We start from the raw sequence: 25640 nt of genomic DNA, 5'->3' as shown, positions 1-25640 counted from the left end.
CCTTATTTTTTATACTGTCTTTGAAATTCAGTAAGGCAGTAAGGCACATGTCTCATTTTGGACTAGCCACATTTCACATTTTAGAAGCATTGCTTTGGTAATTTACATTCCTCAACTAGGTAACTAGATTGTGAGGTGAAGACCATGGCTCAGTTATACTTGGCACTTAATTGTATGCTCAAGGAATGTTTCTTGAATGAATGAGTAATAGCATCACATGCCTGTTCCTAATGTAGGAGCTAGAGTAGTAACTGTATTCCAGTTCCCCTGAACCAATAGAACAAGACATGTAAGCCCTTACTCTCTTCTTATACTTCAAGATTTCTTTGAAAATTGTGTAAAATAGTGGAATATGAAAACTAAATTTTAAAGTCATGTACAAATATTATAATAAGTGATTTAACATATATTGATATTAAATATATTTTTTTCATAGAAAGATGAAATAACATGGAAAGTGACTGGCATAGAGGAAGTGATTGATAAATAGCTGCTGACATTATATGTGTTAGTGCAGAGGAACTCTCTAGTTCTTTTTTTTTTTACCAAAGTATAGTCTACAAATTACAAGTTCCATGAGATATTAATGAAATAAGGTTTTTATGACTAAATGAGTTTAAGAAATATAACATATAATATCTTTCTCTGATTTCTGTCAGAATTTCACTATATATCAGTATGTTATTAAGGTCTTTAGGATGTTCTTCTAAATAAATCTATTTCATTTCACCTGAGTCTTCCAAATGTACCTGACTACCTAATTCCTTTTTTTCTAAAACATCTATTAGCATCCCATTCTTTGTGAAAGTCTTTTATAGATAGGTCATTATGTCTCAGTTGTTACCTGGTTTACTTGTATAATCAAGGAAATTCCTTACCGCTGAGCTTAATAGCTTGGACTTTTTTTTTTTTTTTTAAGATTTTATTTGTTTATTTGTCATAGAGAGAGAAGTGAGAGCAAGCACAGGCAGACAGAGTGGCAGGCAGAGGCAGAGGGAGAAGCAGGCTCCCTGCCAAGCAAGGAGCCCAATAGCTTGGACTTTTGCTGGTTAAATTTACCTGCCCTTTTTTGTTGTTGTTATTCCTGACAGTATACCAGCCCACTAAATGAGTTTATATGTGACAGTGCTTTGGAAATAAAAATGGCTATGTAAGAATGAGTGCTCTGGCAACTGACTTGACTCCAGAGCTCGTATTTTTGTAAACACTAGAACATGATTGAGAAGGCAGCCATGGCAAACAGCAGGAATAAGCCCAAGCACCTTATGATCCTGAGAGGCAGAATTACTCTCAGACATCCACCCACATGTTAACTGGTAAAATACTATAGTAAAATAGAAACAAAAAGGTACTAGCGTAGCAGGAGGACAAGTATCCTGACAGCGAAAGGAAGAGATGAACAACTGTGGTTGATACTTATGTTGCTACATCATGAGATCCCTGACAGCAGAAACTGTGCTTCTTCACTCTTAATATGACACCACACCTGGCCTGTCCTGGAGTTCGTGCTCAATAGTTATTCCTTGAAAAAGTTAAAACTGACCTTGAACAATTAAGAAAAGGGTAAATTTTATCCATTGTATCCTATTTGAGAAAGTAAATCATTCTAAAGTCTTGATCAAATGTCAGTAAGTCATTTACATATGGCTGATAACAAAAGATAGAACATGGTTAGAAAAATCCCAGACACAGGATATGCAAGACCAAAGGACATGAAGACACAGTTCATGGAGAACATATAGACATGAGAAAGTTCATCCTCACTAGTAATCAGATATGATTCACATAGGAGGTATCATTTTTTTAGATATCAAATTAATATTTTCCAAAAATTATTCTTAGTGTTGGCAAAGGCATTAGAAAACAAATATTTTCAAACATTGGGACTAGAAATCACATCTTCCAACTCCTACTTCACTGTTCTTTTCTTTAGTGTCAGAGCTCTCTTGGGAAGTAATTTAGCTTTGAATTATCAATATTTATACCATTTGATATAGTTGTTGTACTTCTAGGAATCTGTTCTAAGGAAATAATACCAAATATGCGAAAAGCTATTTGTCTAAAATTAGCAATCCCAATGTCCAACTGGACAACCTAGAAGAAGTGGTTAAATTCCTAGAAACATACAATCTTCCAAAACTGAAACAGGGGGAAATAGAAAATCCGAATAAACTAATCACAAGAAACAAATTTGAATCAGTAATCAAAAAACTACCAAAAAAAAAAAAAAATGGGGCGGCTGGGGGATACGCCTGGGTGGCTCAGTCATTAAGCGTCTGCCTTCAGCTCAGGTCAAGATCCCAGGGTCCTGGGATGGAGCCCTGCATCGGGCTCCCTGCTCAGTGGGAAGCCTGCTTCTCCCTCTCCCACTCCCCCTGCTTGTGTTCCCTCTCTCGCTGTGTCTCTCTCTGTCAAATAAATAAATAAAATCTTAAAAAAAAACAACAGGGTGACTGGATGGTTCAGTCACTTGAGCATCTGACTCTTGGTTTCCGTTCAGGTCATGATCTCATGGATCATGAGATCAAGCCCCACAATGGGCTTCACTCTCAGTGGGGAACTGCTTGAAGATTCTCTCCCTCTTCCCCTCCCTGTGCACACACTCGCTCTCTCCCTTTCTCTCATTAAAATAAATAAGTTTGGCGAGGGAAACAAAAGCAAAAATGAACTATTGGGACTTCATCAAGGTAAAAAGCTTTTGTACAGCAAAGGAAACAGTCAACACAACTAAAAAGCCTACAGAATGGGAAAAGATACTTGCAAATGATGTATCAGATTAGGGGCTGGTATCCAAAATCTTTAAAGAACTCATCAAAATGAACACCCCAAAAACAAAAAATCTAGTCAAGAAATGAACAGAAGACAGGAACTTCTCCAAAGAAGACATACAAATGACTAACAGACACATGAAAAAGTGCTCAGCATCATTCAGCATCTGGGAAATACAAATCAGAACTACAATGAGAGTCACTAAGATTAACAACTCAGGAAACAACAGATGTGGAGGATGCAGAGAAAGGGGAACCCTCTCCCGAGTGACTGGTGTAGCCACTCTGGAAAACAGGATGGAGGTTTCTCAAGACATTAAAAAATAGAGCTACACCATAGCAATTGCACTACTAGGTCTTAATCCAAAGGATACAAACAGTGATTCAAAGGGGCACATGCACCCCAATTTTAATAGCAGCAGTGTACACAATAGCCAAACTATTGAAAGAACCCAGATGTATTGATAAAGAAAGAACCCAGATGAATTGATAAAGAAGATGCATGTGTGGGCGCCTGGGTGGCTCAGTGGGTTAAGCCGCTGCCTTCGGCTCAGGTCATGATCTCAGGGTCCTGGGATCGAGGCCTGGATCGGGCTCTCTGCTCAGCAGGGAGCCTGCTTCCCTCTCTCTCTCTCTCTGCCTGCCTCTCCATCTACTTGTGATCTCTCTCAAATAAATAAAATCTTTAAAAAAAAAAAAAGATGCATGTGTGCGTACACACACGCGCGCGTGCGCGCGCACACACACACACACACACACACACACACACAGGAATATTACTCAGCCAGCAAAAAGAATGAAATCTTGGTTTGTAAGTCTGTTTCTACTTCTATTACTCTAATGAATACATTTAAAGAGAATAATTATTATGGACATGCTCTAACACTTTTTCATTATTTATAGAACATGTTACGCTCTGAATTTACTTTGTTCTTTCATTGTTTTCTAATCTTTGTTTGCCACACTAGGATATAAACATTATGAGAGCAGGGACATTGCCCATCCTTTTCATACCGTAACCACATGATTAATAGGTGCCAGATTTTTAAAAGATGTAGTATAGAAAGATTTATTAAATAAGTGGATGGAAAATCTGTTTTTAGCATTATTGTCTTGTTTAATGACAGGCAGATCATAAATTACTGCTTTAAAGATAAAGTTGGGATTGACAATTACTCCTTTCAAAAAACTCAGTTTTTTAAAATGTAGAATAATAAAGCAAATTTGACAATATCTTTGCCTCTTAATTTTTTAAAAGATTTTTTATTTTATTTATTAGAGTGTGAGCAGGGGGATGGGCAGAGGCAGAGGGACAAGCAGACTTCCCACTGAGCAGGTAGCCCAGTGTGGGGCTCGATCCCAGGACCCTGAGATCATGACCTAAGCCGAAGGCAGACTCTTTACAGACTGAACCACACAGGTGCACTTAATTGTATTTCCAGAGTATAGATTTGTTTTTGGCATTGAAGGCTCTACCACCATCGTAATGTGTTAAATAACCCTTGTAAATTAGCTTTCAGGAACAAATAGCAAAGTGTAGTAGAATTTCAGTCTGCTATTCTCTTTAAAGGTATTCAGTGGAGTAATAGAAATAGAAAAGACTTGCTTTTCTAGGTGATTCCTAAAATTTTTATTTACTTATTTTAAGTAATTTCTGCCCACTGTGGGGTTTGAACTCACAATCCCAAGATCAAGAGTTGCATGTTCCTCCAACTGAGCCAACCAGGTGCACCTCTAGCTGATTTTTAAAATGTGATTTAATACACTGACACTGAACTATTGGAAAAATGAATAAAACAATCCCATCTACAATAGCAAATAAATAAAACACTTAGGAATAAATTTAAGCAAAGAGGTGAAAGATCTGTACAGTGAAAATTATAAGACGATGAAAGAAATTGAAGACACAAATGGAAAGGTACCCCATGTTCATGGATCAGAAGAATTAATATTATTAAAATGTTCATACTACCCAAAGCCATCTGCAGATTCAATGCATTACCTGTCAAAATCCCAAAGACATTTTCCACAGAAATAGAAGAAAAATTCCTAAAAGTTGTGTGGAAAAAATACTGAATAGCCAAAACAATCCTTAGAAGAAAGAGGCCAGGCATCACAATTTCCTGATGTCATATTTGCATCCAAAGCTATAGTAGTCAAAACAGTATGGTACTAGCTTAAAAATAGACACATAGGCCAATGGGACAGAACCAAGACCTCAGGAATAAAGCCATGCATACATGATTAACTAGTATTTGACAGGGTAGCCAAGAAGACTCAATGGAGGAAGGATAGTCTCTTCAATAAGTGGTATTGGGAAAGCTGGATAACCACATGCAGAATAAAATTGGACTCCTATCTTACATCATTCACAAAAATTTAACTTGAAATGGATTAAAGATTTAAATATAAGACCTGAACCTGTAAAACTACTAGAAGAAAACATGGGGAGACAGCCCTTTGACGTTGGTCTTGGCAATGATTTTTTTGGGTATGACACCAAAAGCACAAGCAACAAAGGCAAAAAGGAACAAGTGGGAGTACATCAAACACAAAGCTTCCACATAGCCAAAAGGAAAAAAAAACAACCCAAACCTATCACCAAAATGAAAAGGCAACCTATAGAATGCGAGAAAATATTTGCAAACCATCTATCTGATAAGTGGTTAATATCCAAAATATGTAAGGAATTCATACAACTCAATAAGAACAAAAAAATCCAATTAAAAATGGACAATAGAGGCCCCTGGTGGCTCAGTCAATTAAGTGTCTGCCTTCAGCTCAGGTCATGATCCCAGAGTCCTGGGATCGAGCCCCACATTGGTCTCCTTGCTCAGCAGGGAGCCTGTGGCTCCCCCTCCCTCTGCCTGCCTGCCACTTCCCCTGCTTGTGCTCTGTCTCTCACTCTCTCTCTGTGTCAAATAAATAAAATCTTTAAAAAAATAAGTAAAAATGGACAATAGACTTGAGTAGGCATTTTTCCAAAGAAGACATAAATGGCCAACAGGTATATGAAAAGATATTCAGCATCACTAATCAGGAAAACGCAAATCAAAACCACACTGAGTTATCACCTCTCAACTATTGGAATGGCTGTTATCAAAAAGACAGGAGACAAGCATTGGTAAGGCTGTAGACAAAAGGTAACCCTTGTGCACTGTTGGTGGGAATATAAATTGATTGCTGTGGCAAGTATTTCCAGTACTCTATTGAACAAAAGTGACAAGAGTGAGCATCTTTGTCTTGTTCCTGGTCTTAGAGGAAAAGCTCTCAGTTTTTTTACCATTGAGTGTGATGTTAGCTGTAGGTTTTTGTATTTGGGTTTTATTATTATATTGAGGTATGTTCCTTCTAAGCCTACTCTCCTGAGAGTTTTTGTCATGAATGGATGTTGAATTTTGTCAAGTGCTTTTTCTTCTTCTATTATACACTCTTGATGGGAATGTAAATTCGTATATCTGCCATGGAAAACAGTATGGAGGTTCCTCAAAAAATTAAGAGTAGAAATATCATATATCCAATAATATCTCTACTGGGTATTTACCCAAAGAAAATGAAAACACTAATTTGAAAAGATATGTGCACCTTTATGTTTATTGTAGCATTATTTACAATAGCCAATATATAGAAGCAACCTAAGTGTCTATCACTAGACAAATGAATAAGGAAGATGTGATATGTACACGTAATGGAATATTACACTACCTTAAAAAAGAATAAGATCATGCCATTTATGACAACATGGTTAGACCTAGAGGATTTTATGCTAAGGGAAATAAAAGACTGAGAAAAACAAATACCAAATGATTCCATTCATATGTGGAATCTAAAAAAACAAGAAATAGAATCAGAGCTATAAATATGGAGAACAAACTGATGGTTGCTAGAGGGTTGGGAATGGAGAAATGGACAAAATGGGTGAAGGGGAGCGGGAGATACAGGCTTCCAGTTATGGAATGAATAAGTCACAGGAATAAAAGGCTCAGCATATATTTGGTGATAATGTAATAGTATTATGTGGTGAGCATAAAATAATGTATAAGCTTGTCAAATCACTGTGTTATACACATGAAACTAATGTAACAGTGTATGTCAGCTGTACCCAAATAAGAAAAAAAAAGTGAAATGTCTTTCTTTGATTATTCTGAGATTCTTGAATTCTGATGGCAGTTCATTCAACAAAGTTATCATTAGTGATGGGGAAAGATTTGCTAACTCAGATTTTCCTTATCTTCCTAGGCGGCGATCATTAGTAGAGTTCAGTGTAGGATTGTGGCTTTAGATCTGCGAGGTCATGGTGAGTGATGTTCTTAATTAGTCACTGACTCAATGATATATTTGCCAATTCCTTTGAATAGTGTTAAGTATTACAAATTTCAGTGTGACCACAAAATAACCTGGCCTGTTCCATTTGGGCTCTTTGAGCAAAGTCTTAGTTTAAAAGATATTTTATAAATACACATATATATGTTGTTGTTTAGCTAAAAAAAAAAAAATGTCCTTTAATGTAACCAAATTCTGATGCTGGTGATGTATAAGGAATGTGGATAAATCTTTGCTAGGCCGCCTGAATTATATCTTCCTTAGGATGGCCAACTATAGAGATACATCTGTAACAGAAAACCCTTGCTAAGCCCATCATACACAATAATAAAATCTGCATTTCATTCCCCAAAGTGAGGTTTTTGAAAGCGAATACTTTTGCTTTTATAATTCCTATCATTGGGAATTTTATTTTTTAAATATTTTCTTTTTAGGTGAAACAAAAGTCAAGAATTCTGAAGACCTGTCTGCAGAAACAATGGCAAAGTAAGTAATGTAATATTGTTTATACATCACCTGGCTTCCATTACTATTATAAATAGTGTATAACTATTACTCTCCTGGTGAGATTGTTGGACAATAATTAGCATAGAGAAAATTTTACTTCTGTTGTCTTTCCTCTGTATTTAATGTCTCCTTAGTATTTAATCTTGAAAGAAACATCTATCTTTCTTTATACATTCAGTGTTCTAGTCATCAAATAAAGCACTTGAAAATTCTTTGAGTTTGTGTTGCCTTTTACAAAGTTTTCTTCTATTAACATAGTTGAATAGAATCTGGATATCTATTGGGAACTTGTGCTTGAAAAGTGGTTATATATAAAAGGCCCTACCCTGTAAGATGTTCTTAAGGTAACCTGCCCACCTTCTTTGTCCAACTTCCTAGTAAGACAAGAACAAGGTATTGAAGAATAAATAATTACCTGGGCCTCAAAGTACAAGATGGTGGTAGTATATACAATGGCCTCACACCTGGTCACTCATTAGAATCACTGAAGAAGTGATTAAAATACAGATGGTTGGCCTTATCCCAGACCTGCTGAATTAGTGCTTCTACCAGGGGGATCTGAACATTTATTTATATTTTTGATAAAGCTATATAAAGAAATCTTAAGCAGCCAGTCCTGTGACTGGTGTTTGGGAACAACTAACCTATATTTTAAACAGGATTTTTCTAACCACCCTGCTATAATACATGGTCTTTGAAGTATTTCACCAACTTTGGCCAAAAATATCTTGTCTCTTCTTACTTCAGCAGCTTTAATCCAAGAGTAAACCATGTTTCCTTCAGAACTCAAACTTATGTGGCCATAGGTTTATTGTTATAGTTCGTGCTCTTTGTGTGCTTTCTGCCTGCCAGACTTTATTAAGTGTAAATTATGCATTTATTAAGAAAAATATTTATTGGGACACCTGGGTGTCACATTTGTTGAAGCATCCGACTCTTGGTTTTGGCTCAGGTTGTGATCTGAAGAGTCATGAGATTGAATACTATGTCAGGTTCCACACTTAGTAGGGAGTCTACTTGAGATTCTCTTTCTCCCTGCTGTACTCTCTGTCTAAAATAAATAAATCTTTTTTTAAAAAAGAATAAATAATTTATTTAAAGTGCTTATTTTAATTATCCATGTTATTCTGTAGTGCAGATGTTATCTTTTTTTTTTTAAACCAATGAGGACACTTAGATAGATTGACTGACTGTATGAGGTCACACAGTTAAGAGAGCAGAATTGTGATTATTCAACTACAGTCCTTAGCAGAGAGAGAGAGAGAGAAATAACACTGTATGACACCATTCCATTCGGTGAACATATTTCTGAGAAACCATGAAAAGGGAGCTAAGAATCTGTTCACTGAGTTATTCATACTATCCTTTGTAATGTGAGAACAGTAAAGCCCAAAATGATCAGGTGTTTGGTGATACCTATAGAAAGATTTGTGAATAATTTTTAAGGATTTAAAGGGTTTCCTGACTGTTGACAAAAAGTGAAATACATCATCTAAGGGCCAGGCTGCCAAAGAGTTATGACAGCTTGAATGACATTGTCCAGGAATTCGAAGAATTAATTGAGGATCTTAAGTATACATTGCCTAATAGTGTATCAGTCTGGGACAAGCAGGGAAAAAAAAACCACATAGAAATTTGAACAGGGCAAGTTTAATATAAAGATTAATTAAATATAGTAAGGCATTGGAGTAATGAATTGCTAGTGAGAAGTAGAACATTAAAGAATATATATTTAATTAACTTGATTGTGGAGGTCATTTCACGTATCCATATACCCAATCATCATATTATACACTTTAAATATATTATAATTTTATTTATCAGTTATGCCTCAATAAAGCTAGAAAATTTTTCAAAAAAGAAAGAAAGAATATAGGAATAGCAGGTGTAAGTAGCTGCCACAATCCCCTTGGGCAGAGGTGGAACACCAATGGAAGAGGTTGAGATTTAGACCTTGCTGTAGAGGGCATGACTGTGGTTTACTGAAGGCAGAGAAGTCATTTGGATGCCACGTTGGCAGACCTTCGCCAGATACCTGCCCTCTAGGGTACAGGGAAAACTGTTCACAGAGAGGTGTCTCACTAGAGGCACTCTGCTACAAAAATATTGAGGGTGGTTCCAGAGATCTGCTGCTATACAACATAGTGCCTGTACTTAACAATGAGTTAAAAGTTTGTTAGGAGGGTAGATCTCATGTTACACCCACACTCACACAAAAAGAAACTTTTGGAAGTGATGGTAAGACAAGCGTATACATTAATTATTTACTATTTTTTGTATACAAATTTTACCTCAATAAGGCTAGGGAAAAAATTGGGTATGGGGGAGATGATATGCTGGAGAAGCCACCTGTGCTGCAGTATTTGGGCACTAGGGAAGCTGTGTGCTAGAGGGCTTCCCATGTTGCAGGTCCTGGGTGCTAGAGGCACACAAGCTTCAGGAGCTTGTGGAGTAATGCACTTGAACCAGCTGCAAAACCTTCTCTTTCTCTAATGTCTCTCTTGTGCCCTCTACTGATAAAGCTTAGCATCATGCCCACTGGAAAGGAGGAAATATTTAAAGGCCTCAGACCCAGTTTTGGAGAACATACAATGAAGGATTTGAGAATTAGAGCTGAGAGACAATAAGTTGAAAACTTCTAACAAAAGTTAAAAAGAAAATAGATAATTAAGACTATCTAGAATGATGAAGATGATTACCAAGAATCAGAAGAGCCAATAATTTGGATTCTTGTGAAATAGTCAAAGCAATAAAACATTTATATGATTTCAAGTTCAGTCACTCTGAAGCAAAAATCTCAAAATAGCATATTTAATGGACGATTAATGGGATTTTCAAGTAGTACTGACAGCACAATTTTTGCCTTGTGTATCAACTTCAGAACCTCAACCCTACATAAAATGCAATTCCACTGAAAGTAGAAGAAACAAGATTTGAGCTCAGATTGCTCTGATACTCTTTTTCTGTTATGTCTGTGATATGCTATATTGCTTCTCAGGAAATGAACCCAGTATTAATAAGCATGATAGAATCTCCTTACAAAGCCTCCACCCAAACTGTGATGTATCCAGTTACAGGCTAGTTTTCTAGATAACACCTGCTACTTCATCTTTATTTTATTTTTCTGTAACTTCAGAACATGTCTCAAGGCACTAATCTTGGTAGTTTGGCTAATCTTAATAAGAACATATTTCTCCTGGTGGTAAATGATCAAGTGATTGATCATAACCACTTTTTACCCGTATGGAATATACCTTTCCTAAGCTTAGATACATTTTGGAGTTCGTTTGTTTCAGACCCTCTCCACCTTCAGGCACACATGAAGCAGATATCACAGAACCAGTCCAACTTAGTTACTTAGTGTTTTATGGAGACCTGTATTTAGATAACCTTCTGTAGCAACTTTTTACTTTATTATACTGTTAGTAACCAAAACTCTTAGCTTTAAGTTTAACTCCAAAGGAATATTAAATTGTTACTTTTTTCACTTAAAAAATTAGGTGGGCCTCCTTATCTCCCATTCAGAGTGTCTACAGATGCTACAGCTACCCCATTCATATCTGTATTTGTTTTATGAGATTTTTAAGATTAATTCCTTCTGAAATAAATAATAATTTTAAGATTAATTCCTTCTGAAAACATTTGTCTTTGCCACTCTGAATGCTCTGGAGATCAAATTCAAAAGGCTGTGTTCCTACATCCACAACTGCTATATTTGGATAACACCGTGTGGATGCTTGAGGTATATAATAACATACAGCAAGACAAAACTGTTTTTTTTGAAGTTAACTGACTCAGCCACTCCCAAAAGAAGACAGTAGAGCCAGTAGTCTCTAAAAACACACCACATCTACCTATTGCTGTAGTGAAGAGGGCCTCTAGACAAATCAAACCCAAGTTCCTACTTCACTTCTCATTTTCAGAACTTTAAGGTTTGACTTTGTTAAATAGATCCACTCAGAATTAAAGACTAGGACAGAATCCAATAAAAATTAGCTCTGAACATGTTGTTTCTCAGAACATTGTACTTATATTTATGTTCCTACTTCAAATAACTTTATATGACAAATTTTAAGGAGTAAGTAACATTTGTATAGCATTTACACTTTTCAAAGTAGTTTTCATTCACTGTTTTTTTTTAAAGATTTTATTTATTTATTTGTCAGAGAGAAGGAGAGCACAAGCAGGCAGTGGCAGGCAGAGGCAGAGAGAGAAGCAGGCTCCCCGCTGAGCAAGGAGCCCAATGTGGGAATTGATCCCAGGACCCTGGGATCACGACCCGAGCCAAAGGCAGTGACTTAACCGACTGAGCCACCCAGGCATCCCTCATTCACTGTTTTAATCTTCAAGGCAATCTGAAATATAGGTCATTTTCTTTTTTTCTAATAGATCACATTCTTATCTTCATTTTATAGATATTGAAACTGAGAGAATAATTCAATTCCACATAATAAAAATTAAACTGGGGCTGCAATTTATCTTGTGACTCTAAATTTTACTACATTATAATGCTTAATAAAATTGTTTTCCTGTTTTATAGTTAGGGAAACTGAGGCATAGAGAGCTTACATTATTTGTCCGGTTTCAAGCTTAGGTTTAAAATAAAGATAATAGGGGCGCCTGGGTGGCTCAGTGGGTTAAGCCGCTGCCTTCGGCTCAGGTCATGATCCCAGGTCCTGGGTTCGAGCCCCACATCGGGCTTTCTGCTCAGCGGGAAGCCTGCTTCCTCCTCTCTCTCTCTGCCTGCCTCTCTGCCTACTTGTGATTTCTCTCTGTCAAATAAGTAAATAAAATCTTTAAAAAAAAAATAAAATAAAATAAAATAAAGATAATATATGGGGCGGTGGTTCAGTGGGTTAAGCCTTTGCCTTCGGCTCAGGTCATGATGTCAGGGTCCTAGGATCGAGCCCCACATCAGGCTCTCTGCTCAGCAGGGAGCCTGCTTCCCTACTCTCTCTCTCTGCCTGCCTCTCTGGCTACTTGTGATCTCTGTCTGTCAAATAAATAAACAAAATCTTTTAAAAAAATAGAGAATATGTAATCGTACTAAATGTGTGGAATAAAGTGTGATGTAAAAGAAAATTTAAAAATTGGGGTTCTTGGGCACCTGCGAGGCTCAGTTGGTTAAGCATCCAACTCTTGATTTTGGCTCAGGTCATGATCTCAGGGTCATGGGACTGAGCTCCCTGTCAGGCTCTGCACACATCATGGAGTCTGCTTGAGGTTCTCTGCCTCTCCCTCTGCCCCCCTCCCCCACCCCCGCTCATGTTCTCTTTAAATAAATTTAAAAAAAAAAAAAGGGGGGGAGGAGTCAAGATGGCGGAGAAGTAGCAGGCTGAGACTACTTCAGGTAGCGGGAGATCAGCTAAATAGCTTATCTAAAGATTGCAAACACCTACAAATCCAACGAGAGATTGAAGAGAAGAAGAACAGCAATTCTAGAAACAGAAAATCAACCACTATCTGAAAGAACTCTACGGAAAGCGCTCAGGGAACAAAAGCTCCCGAAAGCAAACCCAGCAAACCCGAGCAGATTACTCAGCCCGGCCCAGGCTAAGGGCGGTGCAACTCCGCCTGGGGCAAAGATGCTTGAGAATCACTACAACAGGCCCCTCCCCCCAGAAGATCAACGAGAAACCCAGCCAGGACCAAGTTCACCTACCAAGGAGTGCAGTTTCTATACCAAGGAGAGCGGCAGAATTCCAGAGGAGAAGAAAGCAAAGCATGGAACTCATGGCTTTCTCCCCATGATTCTTTAGCCTTGCAGTTAATTTAATTTTTTTTTTCTTTTTCAATTTTTTTTTTCTCTTCTTCTGCTAAATTTTTTTAACTTTTACCGTTTTCTTTTTTTAACGTTTTTTAAATAGTTTCTCTAATATATATATATATATTTTTTTTTCCTTTTTAAATTTTTTATCGGCTTTCTTTTTTTAATAGTTTCTTTTTTTTTTTTTTTTTTTCCTTTCTGAACCCCTTTTTATCCCCTTTCTCCCCCCTCACGATTTGGGATCTCTTCTGATTTGGCTAAAGCATATTTTCCTGGGGTTGTTGCCACCCTTTTAGTATTTTACTTGCTCCTTCATATACTCTTATCTGGACAAAATGACAAGGCGGAAAAATTCACAACAAAAAAAAGAACAAGAAGCAGTACCAAAGGCTAGGGACCTAATCAATACAGACATTGGTAATATGTCAGATAGAGTTCAGAATGACGATTCTCAAGGGTCTAGCCGTGCTTGAAAAAGGCATGGAAGATATTAAAGCAACCCTCTCGGGAGATATAAAAGCCCTTTCTGGAGAAATAAAAGAACTAAAATCTAACCAAGTTGAAATAAAAAAAGCTATTAATGAGGTGCAATAAAAAATGGAGGCTCTCACTGCTAGGATAAATGAGGCAGAAGAAAGAATTAGCGATATAGAAGACCAAATGACAGAGAATAAAGAAGCTGAGCAAAAGAGGGACAAACAGCTACTGGACCACGAGGGGAGAATTCAAGAGATAAGTGACACCATAAGACGAAACAACATTAGAATAATTGGGATTCCAGAAGAAGAGGAAACAGAGAGGGGAGCAGAAGGTATGTTGGAGAGAATTATTGGAGAGAATTTCCCCAATATGGCAAAGGGAACAAGCATCAAAATCCAGGAGGTTCAGAGAACCCCCTTCAAAATCAATAAGAATAGGTCCACACCCCATCACCTAATAGTAAAATTGACAAGTCTTAGTGACAAAGAGAAGATCCTGAAAGCAGCCAGGGAAAAGAAGACTGTAACGTACAATGGTAAAAATATTAGATTGGCAGCAGACTTATCCACAGAGACCTGGCAGGCCAGAAAGAGCTGGCATGATGTATTCAGAGTACTAAATGAGAAAAACATGCAGCCAAGAATACTATCTATATCCAGCTAGGCTATCATTGAAAATAGAAGGAGAGATTAAAAGCTTCCAGGACAAACAAAAACTGAAAGAATTTGCAAATACCAAACCAGCTCTACAGGAAATATTGAAAGGGGTCCTCTAAGCAAAGAGAGACCCTAAAAGTAGTAGATCAGAAAGAAACAGAGACAATATACAATAACAGTCACCTTACAGGCAATACAATGGCACTAAATTCATATCTCTCAATACTTACCCTGAATGTGAATGGGCTAAATGCCCCAATCAAAAGACACAGGGTATCAGAATGGATAAAAAAACAAAACCCATCTATATGTTGCCTACAAGAAACTCATCTTAAGCCCGAAGACACCTCCAGGTTTAAAGTGAGGGGGTGGAAAAGAATTTACCATGCTAATGGACATCAGAAGAAAGCAGGAGTGGCAATCCTTATATCAGATCAATTAGATTTTAAGCCAAAGACTATAATAAGAGATGAGGAAGGACACTATATCATACTCAAAGGAACTATCCAACAAGAAGATCTAACAATTTTAAATATCTATGCCCCTAACGTGGGAGCAGCCAACTATATAAACCAATTAATAACAAAGAAACACATGGACAATAGTACAATAATAGTAGGGGATTTTAACACTCCCCTCACTGAAATGGACAGATCATCCAAGCAAAAGATCAACAAGGAAATCAAGGCCTTAAATGACACACTGGACCAGATGGACATCACAGATATATTCAGAACATTTCATCCCAAAGCAACAGAATACACATTCTTCTCTAGTGCACATGGAACATTCTCCAGAATAGATCACATTCTTGGTCCTAAATCAAGTCTCAACTGGTATCAAAAGATTGGGATCATTCCCTGCATATTTTCAGGCCACAATGCTCTAAAGCTAGAACTCAATAACAAGAGGAAATTTGGAAAGAACCCAAATACATGGAGACTAAACAGCATCCTTCTAAAGAATGAATGGGTCAACCAGGAAATTAAAGAAGAATTGAAAAAATTTATGGAAACAAATGATAATGAAAACACAACGGTTCAGAATCTGTGGGACACAACAAAGGCAGTCCTGAGAGGAAAATAGATAGCGGTACAAGCCTTTCTCAAGAAACAAGAAAGGTCTCAGGTACACAACCTAACCCTACACCTAAAGGAGCTGGAGAAAGAACAAGAAAGAAACCCTAAACCCAACAGGAGAAGAGAAATCATAAAGATCAGAGCAGAAATCAATGAAATAGAAACCAAAAAAACAATAGAACAAATCAACGAAACTAGGAGCTGGTTCTTTGAAAGAATTAATAAGATTGATAAACCCCTGGCCAGACTTATCAAAAAGAAAAGAGAAAGGACCCAAATAAATAAAATCATGAATGAAAGAGGAGAGATCACAACAAACACCAAAGAAATATAGACAATTATAAGAACATACTATGAGCAACTCTACGCCAACAAATTTGACAATCTGGAAGAAATGGATGCATTCCTAGAGACATATAAACTACCACAACTGAACCAGGAAGAAATGGAAAGCCTGAACAGACCCATAACCAGTAAGGAGATTGAAACAGTCATCAAAAATCTCCAAACAAACAAAAGCCCAGGGCCAGATGGCTTCCTGGGGGAATTCTACCAAACATTTAAAGAAGAACTAATTCCTATTCTCCTGAAACTGTTCCAAAAAATAGAAATAGAAGGAAAACTTCCAAACTCATTTTATGAGGCCAGCATCACCTTGATCCCAAAACCAGACAAGGATCCCATCAAAAAAGAGAACTACAGACCAATATCCTCGATGAACACAGATGCAAAAATTCTCGCCAAAATACTAGCCAATAGGATTCAACAGTACATTAAAAGGATTATTCACCACGACCAAGTGGGATTTATTCCAGGGCTGCAAGGTTGGTTCAACATCCGCAAATCAATCAATGTGATACAACACATTAATAAAAGAAAGAACAAGAACCATATGATACTCTCCATAGATGCTGAAAAAGCATTTGACAAAGTACAGCATCCCTTCCTGATCAAAACTCTTCCAAGTATAGGGATAGACGGCACATACCTCAATATTATCAAAGCCATCTATGAAAGACCCACCGCAAATATCATTCTCAATGGAGAAAAACTGAAAGCTTTTCCGCTAAGGTCAGGAACACGGCAGGGATGTCTGTTATCACCATTGCTATCCAACATAGTACTAGAAGTCCTAGCCTCAGCAATCAGACAACAAAAGGAAATTAAAGGCATCCAAATCTGCAAAGAAGAAGTCAAACGATCACTCTTTGCAGATGATATGATACTATATGTGGAAAACCCAAAAGACTCCACTCCAAAACTGCTAGAACTTGTACAGGAATTCAGTCAAGTGTCAGGATATAAAATCAATGCACAGAAATCAGTTGCATTTCTCTACACCAACAAGACAGAAGAAAGAGAAATTAAGGAGTCCATCCCATTTATAATTGCACCCCAAACTATAAGATACCTAGGAATAAACCTAACCAAAGAGACTAAGAATCTATACACAGAAAACTATAAAGTACTCATGAAAGAAATTGAGGAAGACACAAAGAAATGGGAAAATGTTCCATGCTCCTGGATTGGAAGAATAAATATTGTGAAAATGTCTATGCTACCTAAAGCAATCTACACATTTAATGCAATTCCTATCAAAGTACCATCCATTTTTTTCAAAGAAATGGAACAAATAATCCTAAAATTTATATGGAACCAGAAAGACCTCGAATAGCCAAAGGAATATTGAAAAAGAAAGCCAAAGTTGGTGGCATCACAATTCCGGACTTCAAACTCTATTACAAAGCTGTCATCATCAAGACAGCATGGTACTGGCACAAAAACAGACACATAGATCAATGGAACAGAATAGAGAGCCCAGAAATGGACCCTCAACTCTATGGTCTACTCATCTTCGACAAAGCAGGAAAGAATGTCCAATGGAAAAAAGACAGCCTCTTCAATAAATGGTGTTGGCCTCTTTTTCGTGGCGCCTTGGAGGCGGTAGGCTGCTTCAGGATGAAGCTGAACATCTCTTTCCCAGCTACTGGCTGCCAGAAACTCATTGAAGTGGACGATGAACGCAAACTTCGTACCTTTTATGAGAAGCGTATGGCCACAGAAGTTGCTGCTGACGCCCTCGGTGAAGAATGGAAGGGTTATGTGGTCCGAATCAGTGGTGGCAATGACAAACAAGGCTTCCCCATGAAGCAGGGTGTCTTGACCCATGGCCGTGTCCGCCTGCTGCTGAGTAAGGGGCATTCCTGCTACAGACCAAGGAGGCCAGGAGAGAGAAAGCGCAAATCTGTTCGGGGTTGCATCGTGGATGCCAATCTCCGTGTTCTCAACTTGGTCATTGTAAAGAAAGGTAAGAAACCTAGAACCAAAGCGCCCAAGATACAGCGTCTTGTTACTCCACGAGTCCTCCAACACAAACGTCGGCGTATTGCTTTGAAGAAACAGCGCACTAAGAAAACAAGGAAGAGGCTGCAGAATATGCTAAACTTTTGGCCAGGAGAATGAAGGAGGCCAAAGAAAAACGTCAGGAACAGATTGCCAAGAGACGGAGGCTGTCCTCTCTGAGAGCTTCTACCTCTAAGTCTGAGTCCAGTCAAAAATGAGATTTTCTAAGTGACAAATAAATAAGATCAGACATTTAAAAAAAAATGGTGTTGGGAAAATTGGACAGCCACATGCAGAAAAATGAAATTGGATCATTTCCTTACACCACACACAAAAATAGACTCAAAATGGATGAAGGATCTCAATGTGAGAAAGGAATCCATCAAAATCCTTGAGGAGAACACAAGCAGCAACCTCTTCGACCTCAGCCGCAGCAACATCTTCCTAGGAACATCGCCAAAGGCAAGGGAAGCAAGGGCAAAAATGAACTATTGGGATTTTATCAAGATCAAAAGCTTTTGCACAGCAAAGGAAACAGTGAACAAAACCAAAAGACAACTGACAGGATGGGAGAAGATATTTGCAAATGACATATCAGATAAAGGGCTAGTGTCCAAAATCTATAAAGAACTTAGCAAACTCAACACCCAAAGAACAAAGAATCCAATCAAGAAATGGGCAGAGGACATGAACAGACATTTCTGCAAAGAAGACATCCAGATGGCCTACAGACACATGAAAAAGTGCTCCATATCACTCGGCATCAGGGAAATACAAATCAAAACCACAATGAGATATCACCTCACACCAATCAGAATGGCTAAAATGAACAAGTCAGGAAATGACAGATGCTGGCGAGGATGTGGAGAAAGGGGAACCCTCCTATACTGTTGGTGGGAATGCAAGCTGGTGCAACCACTCTGGAAAACAGCATGGAGGTTCCTCAAAATGTTGAAAATAGAACTACCCTATGACCCAGCAATTGCACTGCTGGGTATTTACCCTAAAGATACAAACGTAGTGATCCGAAGGGGCACGTGCACCCGAATGTTTATAACAGCAATGTCTACAATAGCCAAACTATGGAAAGAACCTAGATGTCCATCAACAGACGAATGGATAAAGAAGATGTGGTATATATACACAATGGAATACTATGCAGCCATCAAAAGAAATGAAATCTTGCCATTTGCGACGACGTGGATGGAACTAGAGGGTATCATGCTTAGCGAAATAAGTCAATTGGAGAAAGACAACTATCATATGATCTCCCTGATATGAGGGAGAGGAGATGGAACATGGGGGGTTAAGGGGGTAGGAGAAGAGTAAATGAAACAAGATGGGATTGGGAGGGAGACAAACCATAAGTGACTCTTAATCTCACAAAACAAACTGAGGGTTGATGGGGGGAGGGGGGTTGGGAGAGGGGGGGTGGGGTTATGGATATTGGGGAGGGTATGTGCTATGGTGAGTGCTGTGAAGTGTGTAAACCTAGCGATTCGCAGACCTGTACCCCTGGGGATAAAAATATATGTTTATAAAAAATAAAATTTAAAAAAAGAAAAAAAGAAAATTTGGGTTCTTAGTCCCATTTATCAGAAAGAGCTAGATGTGAGGCTACATGTATAGATATTGGGGGGCATAATAAGAGATTTACATAGGTATATTTGCAAGATGGTCCAGTAGACCTTTACAGTCTTAGGACCCATAGTTACTTACTAACCTGTAGTTACAGACTAAAGGAAGAAGTTAAAAAAGAAAATGATTTTTACAATCGTCTCTTTGCAGGGATGTTGGCAACGTGGTTGAAGCCATGTATGGGGACCTCCCTCCTCCAATTATGCTGATTGGACATAGTATGGGTGGTGCTATTGCAGTCCACACAACATCATCGAACCTGGTGCCAAGCCTCTTGGGTCTCTGTATGATTGATGTTGTGGAAGGTAAGTTTTCTTAGTACTGACTAAATCAGAATCTTTGATTTACAAGAGACATCCATGATAGATTATTATTATTATTTTAATTTATTGTTGATTTCTACTCATCTTGAACTGTGTCCCTGTGTCTTTATATCTTTTTTTATGTTATTTTATAGCAGAGGCACTCTCAGATATATTTTTTAATTGGCATATAACCTTTTATTGGTTTTAGGTATATAACATAATGATTCAATGTCTGTATATATTATGAAACGATAACCACAGTATGTGAAGATAACATACAAATTTTTTTCTTGTGATGAGCATTTTTAAGATCAACTCTCTTAACAGCCTTCAAGTATACAATACGGGGGGGTACCTGGATGGCTCAGTCGGTAAACAGCTGACTCATGGTTTTGGCTCAGGTCATGATCTCAGGGTCATGAGATCGAGTTCCATGTAGGGCTCCATACTCGGTGCAGAGTCTGCTCAAGATTCTCTGCCTCTCGCTCTGCCCCTCCCACTGCTCGCATTCATGCATGCTGTCTGTCTCTCAAATAAATAAATAAATAAATAAATAAAATCTTTAAAAAACACAACAGGTATACAATACAGTATTTTAAACTATGGTCACCATGCTGTACATTACATCCTCAAGACTTATTTATTTTATAACTGGAAATTTGTACCTTTTGACACTTTCCCCCATTTCACCCACACCCCACATTATATAATCATTTTCCATGTCATCAAAAACTCTTTGTAAATATCTTTTGTGGCTGCATAATTTTTTAATTGTATGTGTGTCCCATTATTTTATTTAACATTTAAAAAGAAGCTGCCATGTCTTTTATGACCCATCCTCAGAAGTCACACTATTGTTTATATAAGTCAGCCTCTATTCAGTGTGGGAAGACTACACAAGGGAGTGAATACCAAGAGGCAAAAATCACTGGAGGCCATCTTGGAAGCTGGCTTTCACATCACTCTTCTGAATTTTCTTAAGCTATATCTTTTTTCCCCAAAACATCACTGAATTCTGCTATCATTAAGGGCAAATGTACACTGTTATCCCAGCAAGTGTAAATGCTTAGAATATGTTAAGTGCTATAGTTAAAATATTTGTTTAACATCTAGGTACAGCCATGGATGCACTTAATAGCATGCAGAATTTCTTACGTGGTCGACCTAAAACCTTCAAGTCTCTAGAGAATGCCATTGAATGGAGGTAACCAACAAATCTATATTGTCTCTATTCTAAATGTTAGATTGTAGCTGCTCTTTTTCATCAATTCAGGCACCAAGTCCAAAGGAATAGTTCGGTTTCCAAGCCTTAGCTTTATTATGTGCAGAAACAGTTACATAAAGAGCAGAATTTTTTAAAAAATATTTAAATGTTTCATACTTGGCCCAGTTATCTAAAATCCATCCTTTTTCTAATACACTATAGTGCCTCCTAGAATTTTAATAATTATGGATCATCTGCTGTCTAGCTATTTCCATCTCTGAGGTAAGAGTCTGGACTAAATGAGGCTCTAAGGCCTTTTCCACTTCTGATGCTTCATGGTACTAGATTCACTTTCTGTGTTCCAGAGAAAACAGTGGAGAAACAGAAAGGATGGACATAGATTCCTTTCTTAGTTTTTATTTGGGTTTGGGTTAAATAGTTTTCATAAAAATTATGGACAGAATTAGCTATGACTTCCACTTAAGGCTGTTCTGTTGTTAATTTTTTCGTTAATTCAATCAATTATTTGATTAAATATTTATTAAACACTTTGTGCTAAACGGTAAAATTTCAGAAATGAGTAATATACTTTCTCCCCCACAAGGAAATCAGTCTTAGGATAAAATATCTTTAGTATCCTGTCTTCCTGAGTATTCTTTAAAATCACGTCTAGTTCCTTTTTTAGACCCTTTTTCTAACTCCTCCACTCATGTGATTAAATAAGTAGAGGCCTCGGGGCGCCTGGGTGGCTCAGTGGGTTAAGCCGCTGCCTTCGGCTCAGGTCATGATCTCAGAGTCCTGGAATCGAGCCCCGAATCGGGCTCTCTGCTCAGCAGGGAGCCTGCTTCCTCCTCTCTCTCTGCCTGCCTCTCTGCCTGCTTGTGATCTCTGTCAAATAAATAAATAAAATCTTTAAAAAAAATAATAATAATAAATAAATAAATAAGTAGAGGCCTCTGTCTGTATTATATTGTACTGTTTACCTCTTTAGTCTTCTAGTACTCCCCTAAAAGATATGCTTTTATTGCCAATTTTCATGTTTCTCTTAATACTTTTCCTACATCATAAGGGCAGAAGCTATCCTCTATTTCTTTTGTATTTTCATATTGCATACAGCATACTGCTGACTGCCTTAGCAGGCAGAACGTATCTGTTCTTTGAATCAAGTGGAAATGAAGGACTTGGTAAATAAAGCCTAGGTAGTTTTTCTAAGACAGAGGATCTCATGCCAAATATGGCTTGCCAGAATGAAGTTTGTGTTTGGTAAGTTGCTTCTGTCTCCCCTTGTTCACACTACTGAGATGTAGGATTCCTTTTCTCTTAGAGACACCAAAGATCTCTCCCTCTTCAGCAGCCACAGTGTTTATGTGTAGCCGTTGCCAGTTCAGCATGTACCTCAGGCACCCTGCCTTCTTCCCCAGTAACAACCAGTGAGAAGATGATTCCAAATAACTTTTCAGTAAACTTTTTCCTTTTTTTTTTTTTTTTTTTTTTTAAGTACCTAAGATGTGTCGTACCTGATTTAAGAACTGGTGATGAATCAGGCTTAGTACTTGTCATCAAAAAAACTGGGAATACAAACAAGTAAATGTGAAAACACAATGATTGAAGCACAGAAGTTACAGAAGATAGGAACTTAATCCAGCATGGCAGTCATGGTGGACCTGCTCCTAAAAGAGACAGAGTCTTGATTCTAGTGGCAGATGTGGGATAGGATGAAGGTTCTCTCTGTTGTATGTTTAAATGTTTGGGGTTCTCTGATTTTTAGAACCCACTTCCTGAGCCTGAGAATCAGAAAGAATACAATGAAGTATTTCATAACTTTGTTTTGTACTCTGCTGGATATCTGAATCAAGTTCATGACCCGTGGATATTGTGGCTATTCATATGGGGGCGGAAAAAAGATGTTGAAATACAAGGCCAACCTATTTAATTCAGTAAGGATTTAAAGCAAAGTGAATTCCCACTTCTGCTTTCTCCGGTCATCCTAATAAGCAGTAGGTTAATTGTCATTAGAAGCCTAGGCTTTGAAGTTGGACATTTTGGTTTCCCCACTCTGGCTGCTCTGAGGAAAACACTGGGGGAAAGAGTAGGGAGTGGTATGTTAATGGAAGTGGGAAATTGGTTAAGAGACAATTGTAGTAGTATAGGGGAATAATGATGGTAAGCATAGACCAGGATGGCAACAGAGGAAGTAGTATGTCATATTTGGAATGTATTTTGAAGGTAGAACTGACAGGACTGCCTTGTGGGTTGGATATCAGCAGAGAAATGGGAGTTGGAGGCAGGAGGAGGCACAGCATCCAAGGATGAGTTCTAGGTTTTTAGCCAAAGCAATTGGATGAATGATAGAAACAAGGAGAAGTAGATTTGGGAGCAGGTAAAAGGTCAGGGAATCAGGATTTTTATATGGATAAGCTGAAATGCTTATTATACATGTAAGTGGAAATGTTAAGTAAATACTTATATGTACTGATTAATAGAGGTTGAGCTAGAGATAATTGGAGGACCATTATTTTTTTTTTTGGAGGACCATTATTTAAGAAAAATGATTCCTTTAAGGTAACTTTTTTTTATGACAACTTTTTTGAGAAGTTTTGTTTTATAGGGGAGCAGAGAAGTGGGTTAGTATCTAGTAGTGAATGTGAAGTTGAGAATGTTTTCAAAAGCTATTTTATAATATTCACTAGAGAAAAAAAAATAACCCACAGGGTAACTATAGGTAGCAAAGTCCTCACAGGCAAGAGGAGGTGGGAACTGTGCCCAAGGTTGGCCTTGAATAAGAACAAAGGTGTTTCATATATTCAAAACTCATCAAGGCAGGGTATATGATTATAAATACTGGTATATTTGTAGATCTGTAGATTCAGTTGATAGTAGAAAAATGAAATAATCATTCTGATTGCCTCTGTTTATCATTAAAATAAGAAACAAGGTCATTATCTAAGGGGGTTGCCCTTTAAAATTTTGCATGATTTTTTAAACTAAAAAAGTTACATTTCAAGAAATGGGTTCTCGGGGCACTTAGGTAGCTCAGTCAGTTAAGCATCTGCCTTTAACTCAGGATCAAGCCCCACATCAGTCTCCCTACTCAGCGGGGAGTCTGCTTCTCCCTCCCACCTTCCCCACTCTCATACTCTGTCACTCTCTCTCTCAAATAAATGGATTAAATCTTTAAAAAGAGAAAGAGAGAGAGAGAAGAAAAGAAAAGTGTTCTGGTGGCTTATTTCACATATTGTTTCCAATTCCCCCTGGGACAAGCAGCTATTTTGCTTGGCCCTTAGGCATACATAGGTAGGTAACTCTGAGAGAACTAATTTATTAAAATAGCATCTTAGCTCCTAAACTCTGTATCATGACATGCAAGGTCCTCTAGGAGCTTGTCCCTACCCACCTATCCCTTTCTCCCACTCACACTCCCATTTTGCTCTCCCCTGCTTCTCCTTGCTCTCTGTCCTCTAAAATCCTCATCATGCTTACTTGTCCACATCACAGTGCCTTTGTTCGCAATGTGCCCTCTGCCTATATTGCCCTGACCGCCTTCTTTTATCTTCGGCCTAATTTCTTTTCTCCTTGGTTTAGGCAGGACATTTGGGGAACTTTCTTTAACCTCTTCATTCAGAATAAAGTGATTCCTTTGAACCTTGCCTTTATTATATTAAAACTCTCTGTATTTCTTTCTCCCAGCTTGAATTGGGTGTTTCTTAAGCACAGGCCTGACACATAGTACCCTCCTGGTAAATGTTTGCAGAACGGAAATGGCTTGAATGTCTTTACTTAATTTTTTACTGGTTGGCTTATAGCCATAATAACCAGGTAAGAAGTAGTGGTAATCTCATATAAGCTGTATTGGTAAACACAACTTTATAGAGGTTCCACAGAATCTGCAAAATTATTCATTTGACCCTATAACATGATAAGATGGATACTGATAACCTTCTTTCTCCCTTCTCACTTTTCTAGTGTGAAGAGTGGTCAGATTCGAAATTTGGAGTCAGCCCGTGTCTCAATGGTTGGCCAAGTCAAACAGTAGGTCTTATTTTTCCCTGTTGGGCTGGTTAGAGACTGAAACATGGTGAGGGAATTACAGATTGCTTTTTGTTATATACCTGTCCTACCATCCTGAATGCCTTTGCAGTCAAATGCTCTACCCTTGAGCTATACCCCCAATTCTAGATAATTTTTACAAATGAGCTCAATTGAGCTAGCCTCATAGCTTTTCTTTTCTATTTCTTTCTTTCTTTTTTTTTTTTTTTAAGAAATCCCAAAGCCTATATGATACAGGATTACCTCTTTAATGCAACTCTGGGTCTTAAAAGATGAAGAATCCCAGAGAATGGACATTAAAAATTAAGTGTCCTCTATAGTGTTGGAAGCTATGGCTTTATTCTGGTAACAGTCTCCTTCTTAGCCAAACCTGATTGTGAGGAAATCACACTATAAAAGCTTTAGTGTAGCCTGAGTGAAAGCCAGATTGTAAGGCTAAGCTAAGATTACTTTAGCCCTTGGGGCACCTGGGTGGCTCAGTGGGTTAAAAGCCTCTGCCTTCAGCTCAGGTCATGATCCTAGG

General features: G+C 37.9%; 1 protein-coding gene and 1 pseudogene across 2 annotated transcripts in view; both read left to right on the top strand.

Annotated features, from left to right (window-relative positions):
- The window catches only part of PPME1 (protein phosphatase methylesterase 1), a 69906-nt gene that overhangs the window by 23640 nt on the left and 20626 nt on the right, over window positions 1-25640 (top strand). For both annotated transcript variants that reach the window (XM_047690339.1, XM_047690337.1), the window contains 5 exons: window positions 7008-7065; window positions 7526-7577; window positions 19712-19866; window positions 20980-21070; window positions 25034-25099. In XM_047690339.1, the coding sequence (XP_047546295.1) occupies window positions 7008-7065; window positions 7526-7577; window positions 19712-19866; window positions 20980-21070; window positions 25034-25099 (422 nt within the window). The remainder of the gene's footprint in view (window positions 1-7007; window positions 7066-7525; window positions 7578-19711; window positions 19867-20979; window positions 21071-25033; window positions 25100-25640) is intronic.
- Window positions 17501-18177, top strand: LOC125078181 (40S ribosomal protein S6-like; annotated as a pseudogene).

The sequence above is a fragment of the Lutra lutra genome, chromosome 10, assembly GCF_902655055.1.
Source record: "Lutra lutra chromosome 10, mLutLut1.2, whole genome shotgun sequence".
Taxonomy (NCBI): Eukaryota; Metazoa; Chordata; class Mammalia; order Carnivora; family Mustelidae; genus Lutra; species Lutra lutra.
This window is presented reverse-complemented; position numbering and strand designations above follow the sequence as displayed.